This window comes from Melanerpes formicivorus, unplaced genomic scaffold (genome assembly GCF_026170545.1).
Source record: "Melanerpes formicivorus ecotype bairdi unplaced genomic scaffold, bMelFor1.0.p_v2 SCAF_173, whole genome shotgun sequence".
NCBI classification, from domain to species: Eukaryota; Metazoa; Chordata; class Aves; order Piciformes; family Picidae; genus Melanerpes; species Melanerpes formicivorus.
Window position 1 is genome coordinate 198,252 of NW_027142525.1, and position 23,261 is coordinate 221,512.

The 23,261-nt window shown below is 56.4% G+C and overlaps 1 protein-coding gene across 1 annotated transcript in view; it reads right to left on the reverse strand.

Annotated features, from left to right (window-relative positions):
* The window catches only part of TSPOAP1 (TSPO associated protein 1), an 83,783-nt gene that overhangs the window by 43,340 nt on the left and 17,182 nt on the right, over positions 1–23,261 (reverse strand). Inside the window, 6 exon segments of the mRNA XM_068169210.1 lie at positions 1,108–1,191; positions 1,948–2,055; positions 9,811–10,068; positions 16,191–16,367; positions 19,147–19,275; positions 21,273–21,380. Of these exon segments, the coding sequence (XP_068025311.1) occupies positions 1,108–1,191; positions 1,948–2,055; positions 9,811–10,068; positions 16,191–16,367; positions 19,147–19,275; positions 21,273–21,380 (864 nt within the window).

Here is a 23,261-nt window from a genome sequence, read left to right on the forward strand (position 1 = left end):
GTGGTCAGGGACTGGCCCAGGCTGCCCAGGGAGGTGGTGGAGTCCCCATCCCCTGGAGCTGGGTTGGTGGTTTGACTCAGTGATTCATAGCATGGGTTAGGTTGGAAGGGACCTTCAAGATGATCACAGTATCAGTCAGGGTTGGAAGGGACCACAAGGATCAGCTTGTTCCAACCCCCCTGCCATGGGCAGGGACACCCCACACTAGATCAGCCTGGCCACAGCCTCAGCCAGCCTGGGTGCAAACACCTCCAGGGACAGGGCCCCAACCACCTCCCTGCACAACCCATTCTAGGGCTTCACCACTCTCATGGGGAAGAACTTCCTCCTCACCTCCAGCCTCAATCTCTCCACCTCCAGCTTCATTCCATTCCCCCTAGTCCTATCACTACCTGAGATCCTGAGCAGTCCCTCCCCAGCCTTCCTGTAGCCCCCTTCAGATCCTGGAAGGCCACAATGAGGTCACCTCAGAGCCTTCTCTTCTCCAGACTGAACAGCCCCAACTCCTTCAGTCTGTCCTCACAGCAGAGCAGCTCCAGCCCTCTGATCATCCTCCTGGCCCTTCTCTGGACACCTTCCAGCACCTCCAGATCCCTCTTGCAATAGGGGCTCCAGAACTGGAGGCAGTACTCCAGGTGGGGTCTCAGCAGAGCTGAGCAGAGGGGGAGAATCACCTCCCTTGCCCTGCTGGCCACACTTCTCCTGCTGCAGCCCAGGATCTGATTGGCTTTGTGGGCTGCAAGTGCACACTGAGAGCTCCTGGTGAGCTTCTCCTCCCCCAGCACCCCCAAGGCTCTCTCCTCAGGGCTGCTTTCCAGCCAGTCCCTGCCCAGCCTGGATTTGTGCCTGGGATTGCCTCCAGCCAGCTGCAGGACCCTGCCCTTGGTCTTGTTGAACCTCCTGAGGTTGGCTTGTGCCCACCTCTCCAGCCTGCCCAGGTCCCTCTGGATGGCCTCCCTTCCCTCCAGCCTGTGTCTGCTGCACCACACAGCTTGGTGTCATCAGCAAACCTGCTGAGGGTGCACTGAAGGGTGACCTTTGGAGGCCCCTTCCAGCTCAGCTCATTCTCTGCCAGCGCTGCCCAGAGCAGGCCACAGGAGCACTCACCAGCTCTTTGCATCTTTTATGCTTTTTCCTCACTTCATGCTCAAGGTTTTCACATTTTTTGCGCTTCCTCTTGAGCTCAGACTCCTGCATGGAAGGAGCAGAGGCACATCAGCAAGCCCAGGCTGGTCAAATGCATCCAGAAACCCAAGCCCAGCTTCTCAGCCCCACTGCCATCACTAGCTGGTTTTACTCTCTTCAGGAAACCTCTTTGTGGCCCAACATAACCAAGAGAGAAAGCAAAAGGCAGTAAAAGCAAGGGGCTCCTTCCAGGGGAACAGCTACCCCTCTCTTCCCCAAGCTTTCCAGCCCCTGCAGCCAGAGGCCTCTTGTTTGCCCTTTGCACAGATGTTCAGCTGGAATATGCAGCTTGCAACACCAGCTGTGCTATCTTAGCCCCCCAGTCTAATCCAAATGACATCTAACAGACAGCAGACATCCTCTGAGGGTTACATGCCTTTATCTGCAGTTATCTGCTGCCACTCTTGGTTCCTCAGCCAGCTAAGAGCTGCTAAACCTCACTGTGAACTGTCCTAGTTTGCTGGGATGATTCACAAGGGACACATTCCTGAGACAACATCTGTCCCAGGTCACTCCTGGCTGCTCCCAGTTCAAACAAGACCAAAGCAAACACAGCACACAACCTACTGGCTTGTTTCCCCTCTCATCTGAGTGTGAGACCTTCCCCTGCCAGCCCCTGTAACCAGGAGCTGCCACCCACCCCCACCCTGCATGCAGACAGCTGCCCACTCTTGAAGTGCAAGGCCCCAAAACCTCCCCCTGGATTGCCCAGGGTATAAAAGGCAGAGCACTCCCTCACCCAAAGCCAAGCTCACAACTCACCAGCTGCTGGATCTGGGGGCTGCTCTCTGGGCCTCTTACTGCATTTTTGGGAGGGAAATTCTCATGTCCTTCAGAGGCAGGTCCCAGGGGCTGCACACTTGGTTCCACCTGGAAAGCAAGGGAGATGACCTAGATGAGGATGTCCCTGCTCACTGCAGGGGGTGTGGACTGGATGGCTTTAAGAGGTCCCTTCCACCTTGGGTGATTCTATGTCAGAGAGCTCAGGGCCAGCCAGGGCTACAGAGCACACCATGACCACTGAGGGGGAAGTGGCTCTCCTGGTAGTGCCATCTAGGAGAGCATGAAAAACCCTGCACTGCACCACTGGGCAAGGAGAAAGGTGAACAATGTGCCAGGGACCTCTCAGCCACCAAAGACCTGCACTGGGAGCCTTCTGGAGCCCAGAACCAATCAATCCAGCTTGAGTTAACCACCCAGGAGCAGCAGTGGGCTTCTGAAAGCTCCCAGATCTGAGCTGCTATACCTAAGAATGCAATGAGAGGCGGCAGCAGCAACACCTTTCAGGGCCCCTTCCAGAGCAAGAAAAAGAAGGTGGATGACAGATGGGAGAACACAACCCTCACAAAGAGCACAAAGAAGAAATCAGTGAGGATGTCAGAATGAGGAATGGGATGGGATGGGATGGGATGGAATAATGGAATGGAATGGAATGGAATGGAATGGAATGGAATGGAATGGAATGGAATGGAATGGAATGGAATGGAATGGAATGAACCAGGTTGGAAAAGGCCTTTGAGATCATCAAGTCCAACCTCTCAACCAACACCATCTGATCAACTAAACCATGGCACCAAGTGCCTCATCCAGGCTCCACCTGAACATCTCCAGTGACAGTGACTCCACCACCTCCCTGGGCAGCACATCCCAATGGCCAATCTCTCTTGCTGGGAAGCATTTCCTCCTAACATCCATCCCAAACCTCCCCTGGCACAGCTTGAGACTGTGGCCTCTTGTTCTGGTTGTCTGGGAGAAGAGACGAACCCCCACCTGGCTACAACCTCCCTTCAGGGAGTTGGAGAGAGAACAGAATAGAACAGAATAAACCAGGTTGGAAGAGACCTTTGAGATCACCGAGTCCAACCTATCACCCAGCACCATCTAATCAACTAAACCATGGCACCCAGCATCCCATCCAGGCTCCTCCTAAACACCTCCAGTGATGGTGACTCCACCACCTCCCCAGGCAGCACATTCCAATGGGCAATCACTCTCTCTATGAGTGATTCAGCAATGAGGTCTCCCCTAAGCCTCCTCTTCTCCAGGCTAAGCAACCCCAGCTCCCTCAGCCTCTCCTCACAGGGCTGTGCTGCTTCCTCACAAACTGGAACTGCTGCATTTTAGCCAGCTTTAGTGAAATGTAAGGCCCCAAGGAATGCTGAGTGGCTGCCAGCTAAGGCTACAAACAGCACACAGCACCACCTGCCCCAAGCCATGCTCTTTTCAGGTACCATAGTATCAGTCAGGGTTGGAAGGGACCACAAGGATCAGCTAGTTCCAACCCCCCTGCCATGGGCAGGGACACCCCACACTAGATCAGCCTGGCCAGAGCCTCATCCAGCCTGGCCTTAAACACCTCCAGGGCTGGGGCCTCAACCACCTCCCTGCACAACCCATTCCAGGGCTTCACCACTCTCATGGGGAAGAACTTCCTCCTCACCTCCAGCCTCAATCTCCCCACCTCCAGCTTCATTCCATTCCCCCTAGTCCTATCACTCCCTGAGATCCTGAGCAGTCCCTCCCCAGCCTTCCTGTAGCCCCCTTCAGATCCTGGAAGGCCACAATGAGGTCACCTGGGAGCCTTCTCTTCTGCAGACTGAACAGCCCCAACTCCTTCAGTCTGTCCTCACAGCAGAGCAGCTCCAGCCCTCTGCTCATCCTCCTGGCCCTGCTCTGGACACCTTCCAGCACCTCCACATCCCTCTTGCAATAGGGGCTCCAGAACTGGAGGCAGTACTCCAGGTGGGGTCTCCCCAGAGCTGAGCAGAGGGGGAGAATCACCTCCCTTACCCTGCTGGCCACACTTCTCCTGATGCAGCCCAGGCTCTGATTGGCTTTCTGGGCTGGAAAGCAGACAGCTAAGCAAGGTGAATGTGCTTGCTCCTGATGATGTCCCAAGCAAAGGGCTACACAAAAGTCTGTCAGCCCTAATGACAGACAACTTACCAAAGGTACAGGCTTCCAAATCTGCCCCCCCAGAGCTGATTTCCACCCCCAAGAACAAAGAGGTGCCCCCAGCCACAGTGCTCATGCTGTTCTTATGCACAGCACTCAGCCCCATCCCCGCATTCAACAGCTGACAAACAAGGCTGGTACAGGCTGCCAAGAGAGCTGTGACCTGGAGCTGTGCCTCCCTCATTCACAGCAGGGACTTGAAGATGCTCACTGAATGAGCCAGATGCAAGGAATCTATTCAGCCATACAGTTGGGAAGGAAAAAAATTGATCACTGTAGAACAGCTGCTCTCCAACCCCCCCAGAACTACCCACCTGGGGTGGCCAGACGCTGGCAGAGCTGCTGCCAAGGAAAGCAGGATGGAGCTGCACCAGCTAAAGCCAAAAATGGAGAGGAGAGGATGGGAGGGGGAGGAGAGGATGGGAGGAGGAGGAGAGGATGGGAGGAGGAGGAGAGGATGGGAGGAGGAGGAGAGGATGGGAGGAGGAGGAGAGGATGGGAGGAGGAGGAGAGGATGGGAGGAGGAGGAGAGGATGGAATAGACCAGACAAGATTGGAAGAGGCCTTTGAGATCATCCAGTCCAACCTCTCACCCAACACCATCTAATCAACTAAACCATGGCACCAAGTGCCTCATTCCAGGCTCTTCCTAAACACCTCCAGGGATGGTGACTCCACCACCTCCCTGGGCAGCACATCCCAAAGGCCAATCTCTCTTGCTGGGAAGAACTTCTTCCTAACTTCCAGCCTAAACTTCCCCTGGCACAGCTTGAGACTGTGTCCTCTTGTTCTGCTTGCCTGGGAGAAGAGACCAACCCCCAGCTGGCTACAACCTCCCTTCAGGGAGTTGGAGAGAGCAAGAAGGTCTCCCCTGAGCCTCCTCTTCTCCAGGCTAAGCAACCCCAGCTCCCTCAGCCTCTCCTCACAGGGCTGTGCTCCAGACCCCTCCTCAGCTTTCTTGCCCTTCTCTGGACACCTTCAAGTGCCTGCCCACAAGAACACAGCCCATTGAGCCTGGGGTGTTGCATGCTACAGGTTTCAGCTGAGAGACTGTCAACAGCTCCCTTGCTCTCCCTTCACTCCAGCTGTCAGGCTTAGTTGTGTTGGTGTTTATCAGCCAAAAGACTCTTTGAACAATGAGGGCAGAGAAGCAGTCTCTCTCCTGAAGCAGAGAAACAAAGAGTTTATTAGAATAGAATAAACCTTTATTAGAATAAACCAAACCAGGTTGGAAGAGACCTTCAAGATCATCATGTCCAACCCATCAACCAATCCAACCCACCCAAACAGCTAACCCATGGCACCAAGCACCCCATCAAGTCTCCTCCTGAACACCTTCAATGAGTTCATCCATGAGGAGGACTGTGATGCATGTTCTTGTCTGGCAGAATCTGCAGGGTCAGTTGAAAAGCAAGGCCTGGAAGAGCTGCTCAAGGAAGACAAGGGCAGACCAGTGGGGAAAACATCCAGGTCTGTGCATCCCTCTTCATCACAGAGAAATATGGGAGGGTAAGAGGCCACGAAGGGGGGAAACTTCAAACTACAAAGACCAGAGCTGAGGATCTCTCTCCCACTGAACTGCCTAGAAGGAGGAGTGTGGAAGCCAGCAAAATAAACAGTAACAAATCACCAAGGTTAGACAAGGTTTACCCAAGAGTTCATCCCCCCCCTTTGGCATGAGCCCCAGCAGTGAGCCACGATGTGCAGTGAGTCATTCCTCCACCACTGTCTCTAACACAAACAACTGGAAGGTGGCAAGTGTCAGGTTCTAGGAGTGGAGATCCATGGAAACACAGACATCTGACACCTCCTCTGGGAAAACTGATAGAAACTGCCACAAAGATCAGGCACACACTTTAACATCTGTATTTATGGGGGGGGGGGAAATCCACACTCACACATCTACTGAGTTTTTCTAAGGTGTCTGCAAGAAAACAGGTGAGGGAGATCCTGCAGGTGCATTACAAACCCTATGAGGGGAAGCTGAGGGAGCTGGGGGTGCTTAGCCTGGAGAAGAAGAGGCTCAGGGGAGACCTTCTTGCTCTCTCCAACTTCCTGAAGGGAGGTTGTAGCCAGCTGGGGGTTGGGCTCTTCTCCCAGGCAACCAGCACCAGAACAGGAGGACACAGTCTCAAGCTGTGCCAGGGGAGGTTTAGGTTGGAGGTGAGGAGAAAGTTCTTCCCAGAAAGAGTAATTGGCTTTGGGATGTGCTGCCCAGGGAGGTGGTGGAGTCCCCATCCCTGGAGGTGTTCAAGAGGGGATTGGATGTGGCACTTGGTGCCATGGTTTAGTTGTCAGGAGGTGTTGGGTGACAGCTTGGACTTGATGATCTCTGAGGTCTTTTCCAACCTTATTGATTCTATGATTAGTTACTTGGGAGAAGAGACCAACACCAGCCTCACTCCAACCTCCAACCTTTCAAGTAGCTGTAGAGAGTTCGCTCTTTATACTCTGAGGAAGCTCTCTGGAAGTTAGGGTTCTATGATTCTGCTTGGGTACTCTGAACACATTCAAGCCAGAGTGCTCTGAAAGGCTTCTTACAGACACTGAGCCTGAGATACTAAGGGAAAAGTTTTTCTCTTGGGTAAACATCTAGTGAAAAACTGAAGGACTAAAAGAGAGGCAGCAGGAACCAGGCCCTCCAAGCACCGACACAGCAAAGAGACAAACAGTGAAGAGGACCTCATGACACTGAGAGATTACAGAGGGCCACCAGACAAATGATGTTTGAACAGAACCCAGCTCTTAGGCACAAAGACAGAGAGATCTATTGGGAAAGGGAAAGAAAACTTCATTATGCCACCATATAAATCAAGGAGACAGCGTCTGGGGTACTGCGTGCAGGGCTGCTTCCCCCAACACAAAGCTGAGAGAGTGGATGTACGAAGGAAGGAGGCAGAGGTGATTGACAGTGAGGAATGGAAGGGGCAAGAAAGAGACATTCATAAATAAAGGGCTGAAGGAGGGAGGCTCATAAACTCCTGAGTGACTTGGGAAAGATGAGCAAGGAACAAGTATTCAATATATCCTCTGTGAGAGCTAAATAAATGAGATGCTGGTGGGAGTCTGGAGGGAAGAGGAGAAGCTCGTCCTCCCACAGCCTACAGGTGAGGACACAGTCTCAAGCTGTGCCAGGGGAGGTTTAGGCTGGATGTTAGGAAGAAGATCTTCCCAGAAAGAGAGATTGGCCATTGGAATGTGCTGCCCAGGGAGGTGGTGGAGGCACCATCACTGGAGGTGTTCAAGAGGAGCCTGGATGGGATGCTGGGTGCCATGGTTTAGTTGATTAGACGGGGTTGGGTGATAGGTTGGACTGGATGATCTCGAAGGTGTTTTCCAACCTGGTCTAATCTATTCTATTCTATTCCATTCCATTCCCGGAACACCGCGGGTACTGGCAACTTCAGACAGAAACGGAGGAGCCCACAGCAGCAAAGCCCTGCGGGAGCCAGCGCACCCCGCGCCGCCCTGCCTGCCTCCGGACACCCCCGGCCGGCGGAGCGGGAGGGCAGCAGGGCGCACCGGGCCCCCGCGGCCCGGCCTGACGCCCACACCCGCCTGCCAGCCCGGCTGCGGGCAGCCCTGCCTGCGGGCAGCCCTGCCAGCCTCTCCGGCCCCTCACCCCCCGCCCAGCCCCGGTTCCCGCCCGGCCTGCTCCGCACCGGAGCCTCCGCAGCAGGCTGAGCCCCGGCCCGACCCACACCCTCTCACCGCGGCTCCGATCTCCGTCCGGGAGGGTTTCGCCCCCGAGCGCTGCGGGCAAGCCCCGCTGCCCTGCGGAGCAGCAGAGGCCCCGCCGGGCCCGTCCCGGCAGCTCGGCCCCGCCGCGGCACAGGCGGCTCCCGGCCGCGCCTCGGCGCCGCCCGCACCGGCCCCCGGCGGCGGCAGCAGCGCCGCAGCCGCCCCCAGCCCAGCCCAGCCCAGCCCAGCCCGGCCCGGCCCGGCCCGGCCCCGGGGCACGGCGGCAGGACCCGGCCTTACCTGCCGGCTGCGCGGCCGCCAGAGGGGAGGCGGCGCCCTGGGGCGGCCCGGATTGAGCGGCACGTACCACTGCGGGGCGGGGGGGCGGCCGGCACCGGGCGCTGGGCAGCGGCAGGAGGAGGAGAGGCCGCGGCGCAGCCTGCCCGCGGCTCAGCCTGCCCGCGGCTCAGCCTGCCCGTGGGCTCAGCCTGCCCGCGGTTCAGCCTGCCCGTGGTTCAGCCTGCCCGCGGCTCAGCCTGCCCGTGGTTCAGCCTGCCCGTGGTTCAGCGTGCCCGTGGTTCAGCGTGCCCGCGGCGCAGCCTGCCCGTGGCTCAGCCTGCCCGTGGTTCAGCCTGCCCGTGGGCTCAGCGTGCCCGTGGTTCAGCGTGCCCGCGGCTCAGCGTGCCCGCGGCTCAGCGTGCCCGTGGGCTCAGCGTGCCCGCGGCTCAGCGTGCCCGCGGCTCAGCTTGCCCGTGGTTCAGCCTGCCCGCGGCTCAGCGTGCCCGTGGGCTCAGCGTGCCCGTGGGCTCAGCCTGCCCGTGGGCTCAGCGTGCCCGTGGCTCAGCCTGCCCGCGGCTCAGCCTGCCCGCGGCGCAGCCTGCCCGTGGTTCAGCCTGCCCGTGGCTCAGCCTGCCCGCGGCTCAGCCTGCCCGTGGTTCAGCCTGCCCGTGGTTCAGCGTGCCCGTGGGCTCAGCGTGCCCGTGGTTCAGCCTGCCCGTGGTTCAGCCTGCCCGTGGGCTCAGCCTGCCCGTGGGCTCAGCGTGCCCGTGGCTCAGCCTGCCCGCGGCGCAGCCTGCCCGCGGCTCAGCGTGTCCGTGGCGCAGCCTGCCCGCGGTTCAGCCTGCCCGCGGTTCAGCCTGCCCGCGGCGCAGCCTGCCCGCGGCGCAGCCTGCCCGTGGGCTCAGCGTGCGCGCCCCGGCGCCCGGGGGTTCGCTCCGGACGGAGCCATAGCGCTGGGGAAGGTGGGAGACGGACGGGGCCGTCCCTGGCAAGGGTTAGGAACACAGAATAGCGTAGTGGAAGCGGCTTCTGGGGTCATCGGGGCCAGCACTGAAGCATGTCCCTCGGTACCACATCTGCAAGGGTGTGAATCCCCCTGCGGGATGGGGACAGCACCGCTGCCCTGCGCAGCCTGCTCCAGGCTTAACAACCGCCTCAGTAAGGAATTTTTATCCTAACATGCAATCTAAACCTCCCCTGGTGCAACTTGAGACCTTTGCCGCTTGTCCTATCTCTTGTTCCTAGGGAGAAGAAACCGACCCCCACCTGGCTCCAGACTCCTTCCAGGGAGTTGTGGGGAAACAGCAGGTCTCCACTCAGCCTCCTTTTCTCCAGGCTGAACAGCTCCCTCAGCTGCTCCTCACCAGCCCTGTTCTCCAGACCCTTCCCCAGCTTTGTTGTCCTTCTCTGGAGCCGCTCCAGCCTCTCAGTGTCCTTCTTGGAGTGAGGGGCCCAAAACTGAACCCAGGACGCAAGGTGTGGCCTCACCACTGCCAAGGACTGGGGTACAATAGGGAAGGAGGTTGGAAGGGACCTCTCATCTGGTCCAGATTCACCCAGAGCAGGTTGCGCAGGATGACTCCAGAGATGGAGTCCACCAGCTCTCTGGTGGATGTGAACCACAGCGCTCACATACCCTTAAAAAGTTTCCTGAGCACAGCTGAATAATTAAACAGCAAAACGTTTAGGTCACTGACCCTCTTGTCTCACCTCTCTGTGTGCTTCCCCTCCCAGGCGAGCCTCCTTTGGCAGGGCTGAACCTTTGATGCAGGTATTTAGCCTTGGCATAGGTGGTGCCAGGCGTACAGGAGCGCTGGGCAAAGCTCCTCCTGACGTGATCTTAGAGGAGCAGCGTAGATACTCCTTGAAGTTCTTCAGGGCGATCTGCCTCTGCAGCCGCAGCACCTCTCGCTGGGACTCCCGCAGCAGCCGATCGAACTCGATGACGTTCCGGCAGCGAGGGTCATCCTGCAGGGGGCACCACACAATGTGTCTGGCTGGAAGAGACCCCCAAGCTCATCCACTCCAGCCTTTGACCCAGCACTGAAGGGGCAGCACCAAACCATGTCCCTAAGCGCCAGCTCCACAGGAGCTCCACAGCTCCCTTGAACACCTCAAGGGGCACCTCTGCCCTGGGCAGACCATTCCAATGTCTGATAACCCTCCCTGTGAAAAATGATCTTCTAGTGTCCAGCCTGAACCTCCCTGGCACAGCTTGAAACCATTTCCTCTAGTCCTGTCACATGGCACCAAGGAGAAGGGGCTGCCCCCTCCTTGCTCCACTTGAAACCAAGGAGAAGAGGCTGTCCCCCCTTGCTCCACTTGACACCAAGGAGAAGAGGCTGCCCCCTCCTCGCTCCAGCCTCACTTCAGGTAGTTGTAGAGAGCGATGAGGTCTCCCCTCAGCCTCTCCTTCCCAACCCCAGCTCACTCAGACAATCCTCATAGGTCATGTGCACCAACCCCACATCATCTGGACAGAGGAGCAGAGGCCAACAGGATGGCATTCAACAAGTCCAAGTGCCAGGGGCTGCACTTTGGCCACCACAACCCCAGGCTACAGGCTGGGGTCAGAGTGGGTGAGAGCAGCCAGGCAGAAAGGGACCTGGGGGTGCTGGTTGATAGCAGCTGAACATGAGCCAGCAGTGTGCCCAGGGGGCCAAGAAGGCCAATGGCATCCTGGCCTGGATCAGGAGCAGTGTGGCCAGCAGGAGCAGGGAAGTCCTTGTGCCCTGTGCTCAGCACTGCTTAGGCCACACCTTGAGTCCTGTGTCCACTTTTGGAGCCCTCAGTTTAAGAAGGACATTGAGAGACTTCTGGCTGATAAACACCAACACAACTAAGCCTGACAGCTGGAGTAAAGGGAGAGCAAGGGAGCTGTTGGCAGTTTCTCAGCTGAAACCTGTAGCATGCAACACCCCAGGCTCAATGGGCTCTGTTCTTGTGGGCAGACACTTGAAGGTGTCCAGAGAAGGTCAAGGAGGCTGGGGAGGGGTCTGGAGCACAGCCCTGTGAGGAGAGGCTGAGGGAGCTGGGGTTGCTTAGCCTGGAGAAAAGGAGGCTCAGGGGAGACCTTCTTGCTCTCTCCAACTCCCTGAAGGGAGGTTGTAGCCAGGTGAGGGTTGGTCTCTTCTCCCAGGCAACCAGAACAAGAGGACACAGTCTCAAGCTGTGCCAGGGGAGGTTTAGGCTGGAGGTGAGGAGAAAGTTCTTCCCAGAGAGAGTTGTTAGCCATTGGGATGTGCTGCCCAGGGAGGTGGTGGAGTCCTCATCCCTAGAGGTGTTCAAGAGGGGATTGGATGTGGCACTTGGAGCCATGATCTAGTAGTCATGAGGTCTGTGGTGATAGGTTGGACTTGGTGATCTTTGAGGTCTTTTCCAACCTTTTTGATTCAATGATTCTATGATCTTGCTGCCAGGCTCTCAAAGGTGGAAGAGGTCAGGGTGGTGATGTAAATGCAAATGCCTTACTGAGGGGACACTGGTGAGAACCAGCTAGCGTGCCTCCCAAAGATTTCCTCTTTCCCGGGTCTCCAAAGCCTCCGAAGCAGTCACTTTGCATCCCTGATGCAAAGACCTCATTCCCCCTGAAGATCAAACCCAGGCTGTGATGCTTCTGCAGGGAAAGGGCTCTTTGGAGCGCAGGCTTTCTCGGTGCTTGCCAGCAGAGAGCGTGTCAGGATAACGTGATTTCATTCCTCAGCCCAACCAGAGCCGCGGCTGAGTTTACCACCTTGGCGTGGGTGCTGGCTTGCTCTGCAGCCCGAAGGGTGGTTAGGGCTTTGCAATGCTGGGAAGAACGAAGCACATCTGGGGTTTGTTCACTTCTTGCTCAGGAGAATGTTTAGCTTTTCAAACATTCTTGAGTCCTCCCCTCTTTGGAGACAGTTTCTATGGAGGAGCCTCTATCTTTAGCACAATGAGTCACTCCCATCCACTCCAAACCCCAAACCAGCAGCTTTTGAAGGAAACCAGTGCAATCTGACTCTCACAAAAGGGGGGCAGGGAACAAACCCAGTGAGAATATGTCAGCAGCTTGGTTTAATTCTTCAAAGCTTTTCAGCTTTCAGGAAGCTGGGGGAAACAGGAACCTGCATGTCCACACAGAGGTGCAGAAGCTGGCTGTCAAAACCTGCCTTTACCAATCTGCTGCTGGAGGAGAAGTGGCTCATCCCCCCCCTGGAAAGCTCCTGAGCCAGTGGATTCGGCGCACAGTTGGTATCCAGGACAAATTTAAGCTGCTTCCCTCTTCACTTCTTATTTGCCCTAAAAATAGCCTGTGCTTCATAAATACAGTTTGTGTGGAAAACCATGGTGACTGTCATGCTGCAAGGGGGAAACTGAGGCAAGCCCCAATGGGAACTGATTACAGATTCAAGAAGTGAGCAGCTGGGGCCTCCTCTGTGCCAGACTCCTGCTCAGGCCATCAGGGTGGTAGTTCTTTAAACAAAACTGGCTGTGGCTCTGCATTGAAATCTCCCTTCCCCCACCAAAAATGAAAAGAAGAGGCAGCTCTTCCCAACAGCCAGCCTCAGAAGCCTGGGGGAACAAGGGAGTAGGGAAAAAACCCAGCTCTGTCCTCCACTCACAGTCTCTATCATCCACATCCCCTGCAGCTGCCTTGCTGGTCCCTGCAATCCCCTGCTTTCAAGAATCCATGTGGCAAGCAATTGTGGCCTGGGATTTAGCTGGGGCAGGGGTTTGGTTGGAAGCCCATCTCAGGAGGTCACTTTCTCAATTTGAGAAGGACATTGAGACACTGGAAGGTGTCCAGAGAAGGGCAATGAGGCTGGGGAGGGGTCTGGAGCACAGCCCTGTGAGGAGAGGCTGAGGGAGCTGGGGTTGGAACTGGATGATCCCCTGGCACAGCTTGAGACTGTGTCCTCTTGTTCTGGTGCTGGTTGTTAGAGAGAAGAGACCAACCCCTTCCTGGTCACAACCACCTCTCAGGTAGTCGTAGACAGCAATGAGGTCTCCCCTGAGCCTCCTCTTCTCCAGGCTAAACAACCCCAGCTCCCTCAGCCTCTCCTCACAGGGCTGTGCTCAAGGCCTCTCCCCAGCCTTGTTGCCCTTCTCTGGACACATTCAAGTGTCTCAACATCCTTTCTAAACTGAGGGGCCCAGAACATGTCCCTGTCCATGGCAGGGGGGTTGGAACTGGATGATCCTTGAGGTCCTTTCCAACCCTGCCAGTTCTGTGATTCTCTGAGTGCCACATCCAATCTTCTCTTACAGACCTCCAGGGATGGTGATTCCACCACCTCCCTGGGCAGTCCATCCCAGTGCCTAAGCAGCCTTTCTGTGAGGCAGTGCTTCCTAACACCCAGCCTAAACTTCCCCTGGCACAGCTTCGTGCCATGCCCTCTTGTCCTGTCACAAGAAGAGGAGAAGAGGAGGCTCAGGGGAGACCTTCTTGCTCTCTACAACTCCCAGAAGGGAGGCTGTAGCTAGGTGGGGGTTGGTCTCTTCTCCCAGGCAAGCAGCACCAGAACAAGAGGACACAGTCTCAAGCTGTGCCAGGAGAGGGTCAGGCTGGATGTTAGGAAGAAATTCTTCCTAGAAAGAGAGATTGGCCATTGGGATGTGCTGCCCAGGGAGGTGGTGGAGTCACCATCCCTGGAGGTGTTTAGGAAGAGTCTGGATTGGGTGCTTGGTGCCATGGTTTAGTTGGTCAGATGGTGTTGGGTGAGAGGTTGGACTTGAGGTCTTTTCCAACCTGCTTGATTCTGTGATTCTATGATTCTATGATCCTATGATTCTATCCTAGGAGCCCTGACTTTGCAGAAGGAGGCCAAGGCTTTTGCAGCACGCCATGCAGGGTGTCCTCTGTCCTGCCACTGGCAAGGAGCTGAGCTGAGCCCCTTCAAGAGCTGCTGGGGAAAAAAATGTGCGCTGATTTAAATGCCCAAGATTAGAGCTGATCTGGCTACAAACTGGGAGCGTGCACATGATAGCTCTGCCTCTAAAGCCCTTCATTGGCATAATGCATTTTGCATGCTGCAGGCAGATTAGGAGAATTCTGAATTTTAACTAGCTGGGAATTAAAATTTAATGAGCAGCTTTGCTTGGAGGAGAAATGGGGAAACCAAGATCAGACAGCGTGATCTCCTCTCTTGCTCTCTTCTCCATGGGTTCCCTGCCCGTGTGTCATGTCCCCTGTTAGTGGTGCCTCTGTTACACAAGCAGGGTCCCCTCCTGAGCCCTGGCTTAGCAAGGCTGAGTCCAGCCAGCCTGCAGATGGCACCCATGTGTGCTTCCCTGGCCTTTTTCACCTGCCTTTTGTCACGTTCCTCTACAGTTTGTCGCTCCTGTTCCCTGGCAGAGTCTGACTGCCCAGCAGGCTCTGCTAAGAAAATCAGGCTGCTCTGGAAAGAGTCTGTTCCCTCTTCTGTAGGGGTCTGCAGTGGGAATTCAGGGGGACTGGAAGATAATTTCTTCTGGAGGATGCCACAGAACAAAACCAGACCTGGATTTCCTTTCCTGTGGTTTAAAGCCGGCAGGGATCAGTGGGCAGCCTGCACAAGCAGAGCTCATGGAATCATAGAATGGTTTGGGTTGGAAGGAACCTTAAAGATCATCCTGTTCCAACACTCCTGCCATGGGCAGGGACACCTCCCACCTCAGGTTGGTCAAGGCCACATCCAACCTGGCCTTCAACACCTCCAGGGAGGGGACATCCACAACCTCCCTGGGCAACCTGTGCCAGTGTCTCACCACCCTCACTGGAAAGAATTTCTGTCTAATCTCCAGTCTAAATCTGCCCTCCTCAAGCTTCAAACCATTGTCCCTTGTCCTGTCACTCCCAGCCCTTGTCAAAAGTCCCTCCCCAGCTTTCCTGTATCCCCCTTCAGGTACTGGAAGGCTGCTCCAAGGTCTCCCTTAGAGCCTTCTCTTCTCCAAGCTGAACAGCCCCAACTCTCCCAGCCTCCCAACCACAGGGGAGGTTCTGCAGCCCTCTGACCGTCTCCTTGTCCTCCTCTAGACCTGCTCCAGCACTTCAATGTCCTTCTTATGCTGGCAACACCAGAACTGGACACAGTTCTTGTCCTGATGACATCTATATCAAGGAAAGACTGAGAAGCTACTTTCAAACCCATTGTTAAACATATGAGGAGGTCAGGGACAAAAATGAAGCTGCTTTCAGTGAGGAAGTGTTTGTCAGCCAAACATCCTCTGAGTAGGGTAGGTACAAACCTGAGTTCAACTCAGCTGTGTGCAGGGGAAATCTAGTGTGAGCCCAAGCATTACTGAGCTTCTCAGGAGAGTTTAGTAGCTGACCTAAACTGAAAGGCTCCAGCTCATGAACAAAAGACCTCTCTGGTATGTCCAGAAGAGGTTGTTTTAGTCACCTGGAGCGGGAAGCATTTCACCTTAGCTGCAGCTTACTCCCTTCAGAGTAATCCCAGAGAAGTAGTGCTTGGAGGGAGCAACCCAGTGTTAGAGGCATGGCTTGGGATGAGCTAAATTATCCTTTTATCCCTTTTACCCCATCATTTATACTGGCAAATTCTGAGCTAGTGCTGAGGGGAAGCTGGGTCACCAGCCCAGCTGCAGCCATGAGCACTGGAGATGGTTTCATGAGCTCCCATCCTCGGCTGATGATTTGTACCCTTCCTCCCAGTCACACAGGGATGCACCCACTCACCACCAGTGCCAGGGTGGTTGTGAGCACTCAGAAAGCTGCAGCTCACCACGTGGCACTTAGGCAGGCTCTTGGGAACATGCTTGGTTGGTTTGCTTTGTAAAGAAGCACCTTAAAAGGAGGTCTTCCTTCCACAGCTTGCTTGAAGCTCGGCGCTGTGGAAAGTCATCTTGGGGTTTTCCCCAGGCAGGGAGTTTTAGCTGCTGCTGAAAGGGGTAGCTTAGACTCATAAATTCATGGAGGAACAACCAAAGTGTCCCTCATACTGTTCTGGAGGGGCTCCAGGCACCATCTCTGCCACACCTTGTCCCCTGTGCAAATCACTCCCCAAATGCTCTCTGTTTTGAGACCAAGCCTGGGACTAATTGCCCTCCCACTGCTTCCCGTAGCCTGATTCCCATCACTGCCTGTCCCCAGCCACTCAGTGATGTCCCAGAAGGTCTCTTACCTTCCCTGCAACGAGTTTGGCCTGCAGCTGCCTGCACTCCTGCTGCAGAGCTTCAATCTGCTTGTCCTTGGCCAGGAGAGCGCTGGCTTGCTCCGTCAGGTCCTTGGCACGCTGGCGGGCAAAGGCTTTTTTACACAGCTCCAGGCTGGAGCCCTTCAGAGGCATTGGAGCAGTGACCTGCACCAGAGACAGCAGCCACATGTGTTGGTGTTTGTTAACCACCATCCCATCACCCCAGCAGCCATCAGGCAGGGAGCACTGTCAAGAAACCAAGCCTCAAGGGAGCAGACGAGCAGAGAGAGGAGCAGGACAGACCTAGGGAAAAGTGGGAGGAAAGAGGAAGGGCTGGAGGGAGGAGGGCTTCAGGAGAAGGTGCTGAGCAGATGAGGCCAGTGGGGTTTGTCAGCACTGCAGGGTGGAGGGAAGAAAGAAACACAGCATGAAGAGGGAAGGACAGGAGAAGGCAGTAGGAAGGAGGAGGGGAGGATGGCAGAAAAGGTGAGCATGGGAGCAAGGCTGGAGGTGGCCAAAGCAGGGAAAGAAATGGAGCTTCTGTGGGTTTCATAAGGCAGCAGGAAAGGGCTTTACGCTGGTGAGTGGAAGCTACAGGCAAAGGGGGAGGCAAGAGAAAGCCCAGGGAGGGCCAGGACAGCCAGAGCAGGACTGGGAGATGTTCACTAGAAGCAGCTGAGCTTCACCTGCTCCCTGAGAGAGAGGGAGGGAAGAGCAAGGGTGGGGATGGCAACATGCTTCAGGAGGAGCAGGGCAGAGACAGGCAGCTGGCTCTGGGCAGTGACCTCAGGCAGGAGCTGAGGCTGCCTGGCCACAGTGTCCCTGGGACTCTTGCCCTCAGCACACATCCCCATGCCTGAGGCTGGTTCACAGCTCCCTGCTCATCCCAACCCCCTGAGCAATGAGGCCACATCCAGTCCCTGGGTTCATCAAACCCTGCTTCTCCCTCTCCAGCTGTGTTTGCCTGCACAAAGCCTGACAGTCTGGAGAGGGAAGATTCTCTCCCTTGCCCGATCAGGAACCATATTGCCATCAACCTTCATGCAAGCTTTTCTTCCCCAGGTCTTTCCAAGCCTCTCACCCATGTGCCAGCCTGTAGAGCCCTGGCCCACAGGACATGTACACCAGGGCAACTGCTGCCAGATGATCCCCAGCTCCTCAGGGCCCCTTCTCTGGGCATGCAGCTCCTGGTCCTGCCTCCAGCCCACCCTCCATGAGCCTCAGCCATCCAAGCACTTTCTGCTGCTGGGAGACCTGGCCCAGCCCAGGAGCCCAGCAGGTTGATTCTCCCAGACCTTGCACAGGTCTTAAGCTGTCACCACCCCCAACATTTACCTCAGGGAGGCAAATAAACCACTCTCTGTAGAGGTGCTGGAGGGTCTGACTAGCAGTTGGATGCACAGCAAATTATTTCTCCTAATGGAGGACCTGCCAAGTCCATCTGGCAGCAACTGGTCCCCTGCAAGTACCAAAAGCCCATGACAGATGGGTGGCATAGTGCCTGGGGACAGAGAGGGCAGGCAGGACCAGGGAAACCCCCTACACCTTCTCTCCAGCAAAGCTTTCACTTCCTTCTTTCTGCCCTCAAGGGCCCGAATTCCCCATCACAATCCCTGGTTTCCTTCCAGTGGAAGAAAGCTTTTGCCTTACTCCACCCAAATGAGGAAGGTCAGGAGCAAGAGCCCGCATCCAACAGCCACCTCCCACCTCTCCTGCCCCCTGGCAGATGCTGCAACCAGCTGTAGCTGGGCTGGAGAAAGCAAAAGTAAAGGCCTGTGGCTTGCACAGCACTGCAGAGAGCTGTGGATGGGGCAGAGCAGAGCCTCTCTCCCCTTCCTGTTGTGCTTTACCACACTCCAGTTCTTATGCAAATGCTTCCTGTTTCCTTTAGGTGAAGTCAGATGAATTATTTTTACGACTTGCCCGAGGGAAGCTGAGCTAATTAACCTCAAGCTAACACCTTCAGGTGGGTCAGCACCTTTACAGCAAGGCAGCAGGTAGGAAATGCTTGCTCGAAGGCAGCTGCCCAAGCAGGAGCAGAGGAAAGTGGTGCTGGCTGGGTTTCCTGATTCTTAGGCTCATAGGAAGGTTTGGGTTGGAAGGGACCTTTAGAGGTCATCCAGTCCAACTAACCTCAAGCTAACACCTTCAGGTGGGTCAGCACCTTTACAGCAAGGCAGCAGGTAGGAAATGCTTGCCCGAAGGCAGCTGCCCAAGCAGGAGCAGAGGAAAGTGGTGCTGGCTGGGTTTCCTGATGCTTAGGCTCATAGAAAGGTTTGGGTTGGAAAAGACCTTTAGAGGTCATCCAGTCCAACCCCCCCTGCAGTCAGCAGGGACATCCCCAACTACAGCAGGTTGTTCACAGTCCCAAACAACCTGACCTGCAATGGACCCAGGGATGGGACATCTGCCACCAGGGTCTGGGACAGGGTCTCACCACCTTCAGTGTCAAAAATGTCTTCTTTCTCCCCCAGTCTGAATCTCCCTCTTTGAGTTCAAACCATCCTCCCTTGTCCTGTCACAAGAGGCCCTGCTCAAAAGGTCTGGCCCCAGCTTTCTGATCTCCCCTTCAAGTCCTGAAAGGCCACCAGAAGGTCTCCTTGGAGCCTTCTCTGCACTGAACAGCCCCAACTCTCTCAGCCTGGCCTCACAGCAGAGGGTTTCCAACCCTCCCAGCATTGCTGTGGCCTCCTCTGGTCCTGTTCCAACCTGTCCCTTGTCTGTGCTGAGGACTCCAGAGCTGCCCCAGCACTGCAGGGGAGGTCTCACTGGAGCGGAGTCCATTTGTGCCCTGTTGCTGATGTGCACAGCATCGTCTGCTGCAGGTGTACAAGGGAGGGGAAGAGAAGGCCTTTCCAGCTCAGAGGAGCAGCCAGCCAGAAGCCCTGGTGAGGAGGTGCTCTCCTAGCTCAGCTTCCCTGCAGCAGCCAGCCCCAGCACTCACGACTTTGAGGTTTGCCTCCTGGAGTTTGCGAGCTCTCTCCTCCAGGCGCTTGGCGATCACAGCCAGCTCTGCGTTCTTCCTCTTCAGGTGCTTCACCTTCTCCTCCGTCTGGGGGAAGCAGCTCCTGCGCTAGAGAACAGAAGGAGAGCTTTGAGGTGAAGCCCCCTGCCCAGCTCAAAGCTGCATAGAATCAGAGAATCAATAAGGTTGGAAAAGACCTCAGAGATCAGCAAGTCCAACCTGTCACCCAACACCTCCTGACAGCTAAACCATGGCTCCAAGTGCCACATCCAATCCCCTCTTGAACACCTCCAGGGATGGGGACTTCACCACCTCCCTGGGCAGCACATTCCAATGGCTAACAACTCTCTCTGGGAAGAACTTTCTTCTCACCTCCAGCCTAAAACTCCCCTGGTGCATGTTGGGGGTGTTAGTGGGAGCCAAGGGCCCCAGCCCTGCCTGACCTGCTCTGTACCCACAGGGCTTTTGCCAGTCACTGGGAGGTGGTGGAGTCTCCGTCCCTGGAGGTGCTCAAGAGGGGATTGGATGTGGCACTTGGTGCCATGGTTTAGTCATGAGGTGTTGGGTGACAGGTTGGACTTGATGATCTTTGAGGTCCCTTCCAACCTTGGTGATTCTATGATTCAATGAATCCTGTGTGTTCCTGGGTTTCTCTTCATGTGACCTTTCACTCCCCAGGAGATGCCCCTTGCCCCACCCCGTGCTACTCCTCGCGGTGCCTCTCCATCCAGAACACACTCATTGCAGGCTGGGGCTTGGCACACACCCAGCAGCAGCCTTTCCTAGCCTCTCCTCCTTTGGGCATTCTTTCCCCAAACCTTCCCAGTTTGTTCCCCGGGGCTGCAGAGCTCGAGGCAGTGCCGAGGATTTGTGCCGCACGCTTAGCTCTTGTCCTTCCTCTCCTGACACCCAAGCAGGAGCTGAGGGGAATGGGGAGAAAGCAGCAAAGGGCTTTGTGATATTTGCAAAGCAAATCTCCTTTTTCTTCCCATTGATTCTGGTGGCTCCTAATCCCCTTTGATTTGTTATCTGTCCCTTCCCATAAGCCGGCGCCTGCCGACGGCTCCTTCTCTCGGGGTTGCACCCAGATGTGCTGTGCTGTCTTTTCACATCAGCACAACTGTCAGGCTGGCTGATCCTTCCCACTGCCCTCCTCTCTACCCCTGTGAGATCCCCCCATGGGTGCTCGCTGCTCTCAGCCTTCCTCTTCAGCCACGAGACCCAGGCTGAGCCTTGAGGGTAAGAGTCGAAGAGAGCTTTGCCTGACGGTGCTTTGGAGCAGCCAGATGACAGATAAGGGCTAACCCCACAGCCTGCAGGTCATGCTGGACTGATGGTGTTCTGTGCAAGAAAATGATCTCAAATCTGCACTTTGAAGCTGGTGATACAAAGCTGAAGTGCTGAGGCACCACATTGCCAGGGGGTGGCTGGAGGTGGCCCCATCCCCACGCTGTGGGGCTGCCTGAGGGGCTGCTGCTTCTCCTGGGAGGTGGCTGGAGGGGAACTTTATCTCTTCGAATTTCCCAAGAGCCCTGGCTGCACACCGTGGGCCTGGGGAGCCAGGGGTGAAGGAGTGAGGCAGAGTGGGTGGCCCAGGCTGTATCAGCCTGGCTGGCGCTGGGTGTTGGGTGTGCAGCCGGAGAGCAGCTGGGTGCTGAGCTGCCGTGAGAGCAGAGGGCAGTGCTGCACTGTCACCCAGAGCCCAGGGCAAGTGAATCAATGTTTCTGCTTCTCCAATTAAAGAGGAAACAAGAGCGACTTCCCCTCCCCGGCCCTCAGCTCTCTGCTGCCTGGGTGCCTGTCAAAGCCTCTCGTGGCTTCCCGCAGACAAAGACGGCAGAGAGGACAGCGCAGGGTCCTGGCTCTGCACCATGAGGAAGGCATCCTGCTCAAGCCAGCGATGGGTGTAGTGTGAAAGCACCCACGGGACCCAAAACACCCAGATCCCTTTCCCCCAGCCCTGCCCAGCCGATCCCGTGTGCCAGCATCTCGTGAAGCTGGCAGCCAGCAACAGCTCGCCTTGGCCGGGACTCCTTCCCCGTGGAGCATCCCGTGGCAGCCCAGCCCCCAGCCAGGGTGCAGCCCAGGACCTGATCTCTGCTCACCAGCAAGCTGTTCTCCTCGGCCAGGCTGGAGCAGCGGTGCTGCAGGCTCTCCAGGGCGCTCAGCAGCTTCGTGTTCTGGCTCAGCAGGAAGCCGTAGTCGGCCCCGCTCTGCAAAAGAAGGTGGGAGAGGCAAGGGAGGGCTTCTCCTGCCCAGGGCGAGGGGCAGAGGCACACAGCCACAGGCCTGCCCTGGCCCCGCAGCCAGCCCAGCCTGGCTGTGCAGGGAGCCTGGCAGCATCGGGGTGAGGGCAGCGAAGGGGCAGGGGGGGAAGTGGAGGCTGATTTCAGGAGGTGGTGAGGGGCTGCATGTCCTCCGGGGGACAAGTGGCCTTTGGGGCCAGGCTGCATCACCTGTTGGTGACAGCTACCACAGCTTTAAGGACGCCCAGTTGTCCCCAGACACTTGCATTTTGCCTTGGCACCATCTAAACCAGCTCAAGAGCCAGGTTTGCAGAGCACAAGCCCTGACACCTCAGCCACATGTGCCGCTCCCCACAGCTCAGCGACCCTGTAGCCTCCAGCACCACACCACCTTCAGAGGTGCTGAGAGCTCATTGCCCATCTTCCTGGGCCGTCTCCCCTGGAGCTGCCCAGCAGCCAAGCCCCAGGCTGTGCCCTCCCATCGTGAGCCTCAGCTGCAGCAGTCCCCATGCTGGCTGTCTTTGCAAATCAGCACCTTCATTCTGTCACATCCCGAGCAGCAGCAGCTCTGCCAGGAGCTGCATATAGAGCTCTGTGGTTGCTGCTTCCTGCTCACAGCAGCTCCTGCAGGCTGGCTGCTGAAGCAGCCTCCCAGACAGTCTTAGCTCGTAGCCCAGCTCTGTCTTCACAGCTGCCAGACAGCAGCAGCAAGCTGTGCACCTCGATGTTCTCCCAGGAGCCTGCAGTACTCCCTCCTAGTGCCCAACAACCCCCCTGCCAGAGCAGGGTCACCCAGAGCAGCTCACACAGGAACACATCCAGGTGGGGTTGGAATATCTCCAGAGAGGGAGACTCCACAACCCCCCTGGGCAGCCTGCTCCAGGGCTCTGTCACCCTCACAGGGAAATCATTCTTCCTCCTGTTTCCATGGCACTTCCTCTGCCTCAGCTTCCACCACTGCCCCTGGTGCTGGCATTGGGCATCCCCCAGCAGAGCCTGGCTCCAGCCTCTGGGCACTCACCCTGCACAGCTTTAGCAACAGCAATGAGGTCACCCTCAGGCTGCTCCTCTCCAAGCCACAGAGCCCTCAGCTCCCTCAGGCTCTCCTCAGGAGGAAGATCTTCCACTGCCTTCATCATTTTCATGGCTCTGGGCTGGACTCTCTCAAGCAGTTCCCTGAGGTCCTTCTTGACCTGAGGGGCCCAGAACTGGACACAAGATTCCAGATGTGGCCTCACCAGGGCAGAGCAGAGAGGGAGAGAACCTCTCCTGACCTACTGACCAGAGCCCTTCTAATCCACCCCAGGATGCCCTTGGCCTTCTTGGCCACCAGAGCACATTGCTGGCTCATGGTCAACCTCCCCTCCACCAGGACCCCCAGGCCCTTTCACTGCTCTCCAGCAGGTCAATCCCCACCCTCTACTGGTCCATGAGGTTGTTCTTTCCTAGGTGCAAGACTCTACACTTGCCCTTGTTGAACTTCATCTTAGTCTGCTGCTGGTTCTGGTGCCAGTGCTGGTGCAGGGCCCCTGCACACCAAGAGATGTTCCTCTTGGGGGTTTTATACCTTAGCCTTAGCTCTCTCTGCCTCCTAGGTGATGTTTAGCACCCTTTGGGTGGAGAGGAGCCTAGCCACAGGCAATTAGCATGCACTTTGGCTCACCAGCATACCAAGGGCTGTTAACCTGAATGTTAAAATGGCATTAATTAGGCAAAGGTCTTTGCTTGGCCACTCTGGCCTTCACAATCTGTTTGGGAGTGGGCTGTTCCTGTTGCTCAAGCCTTGCTGCCCCAGTTTTAGCCAAAGCAGGGCCAGCTTATCTCCATGGCCTACCCTCCCTCCCTCAG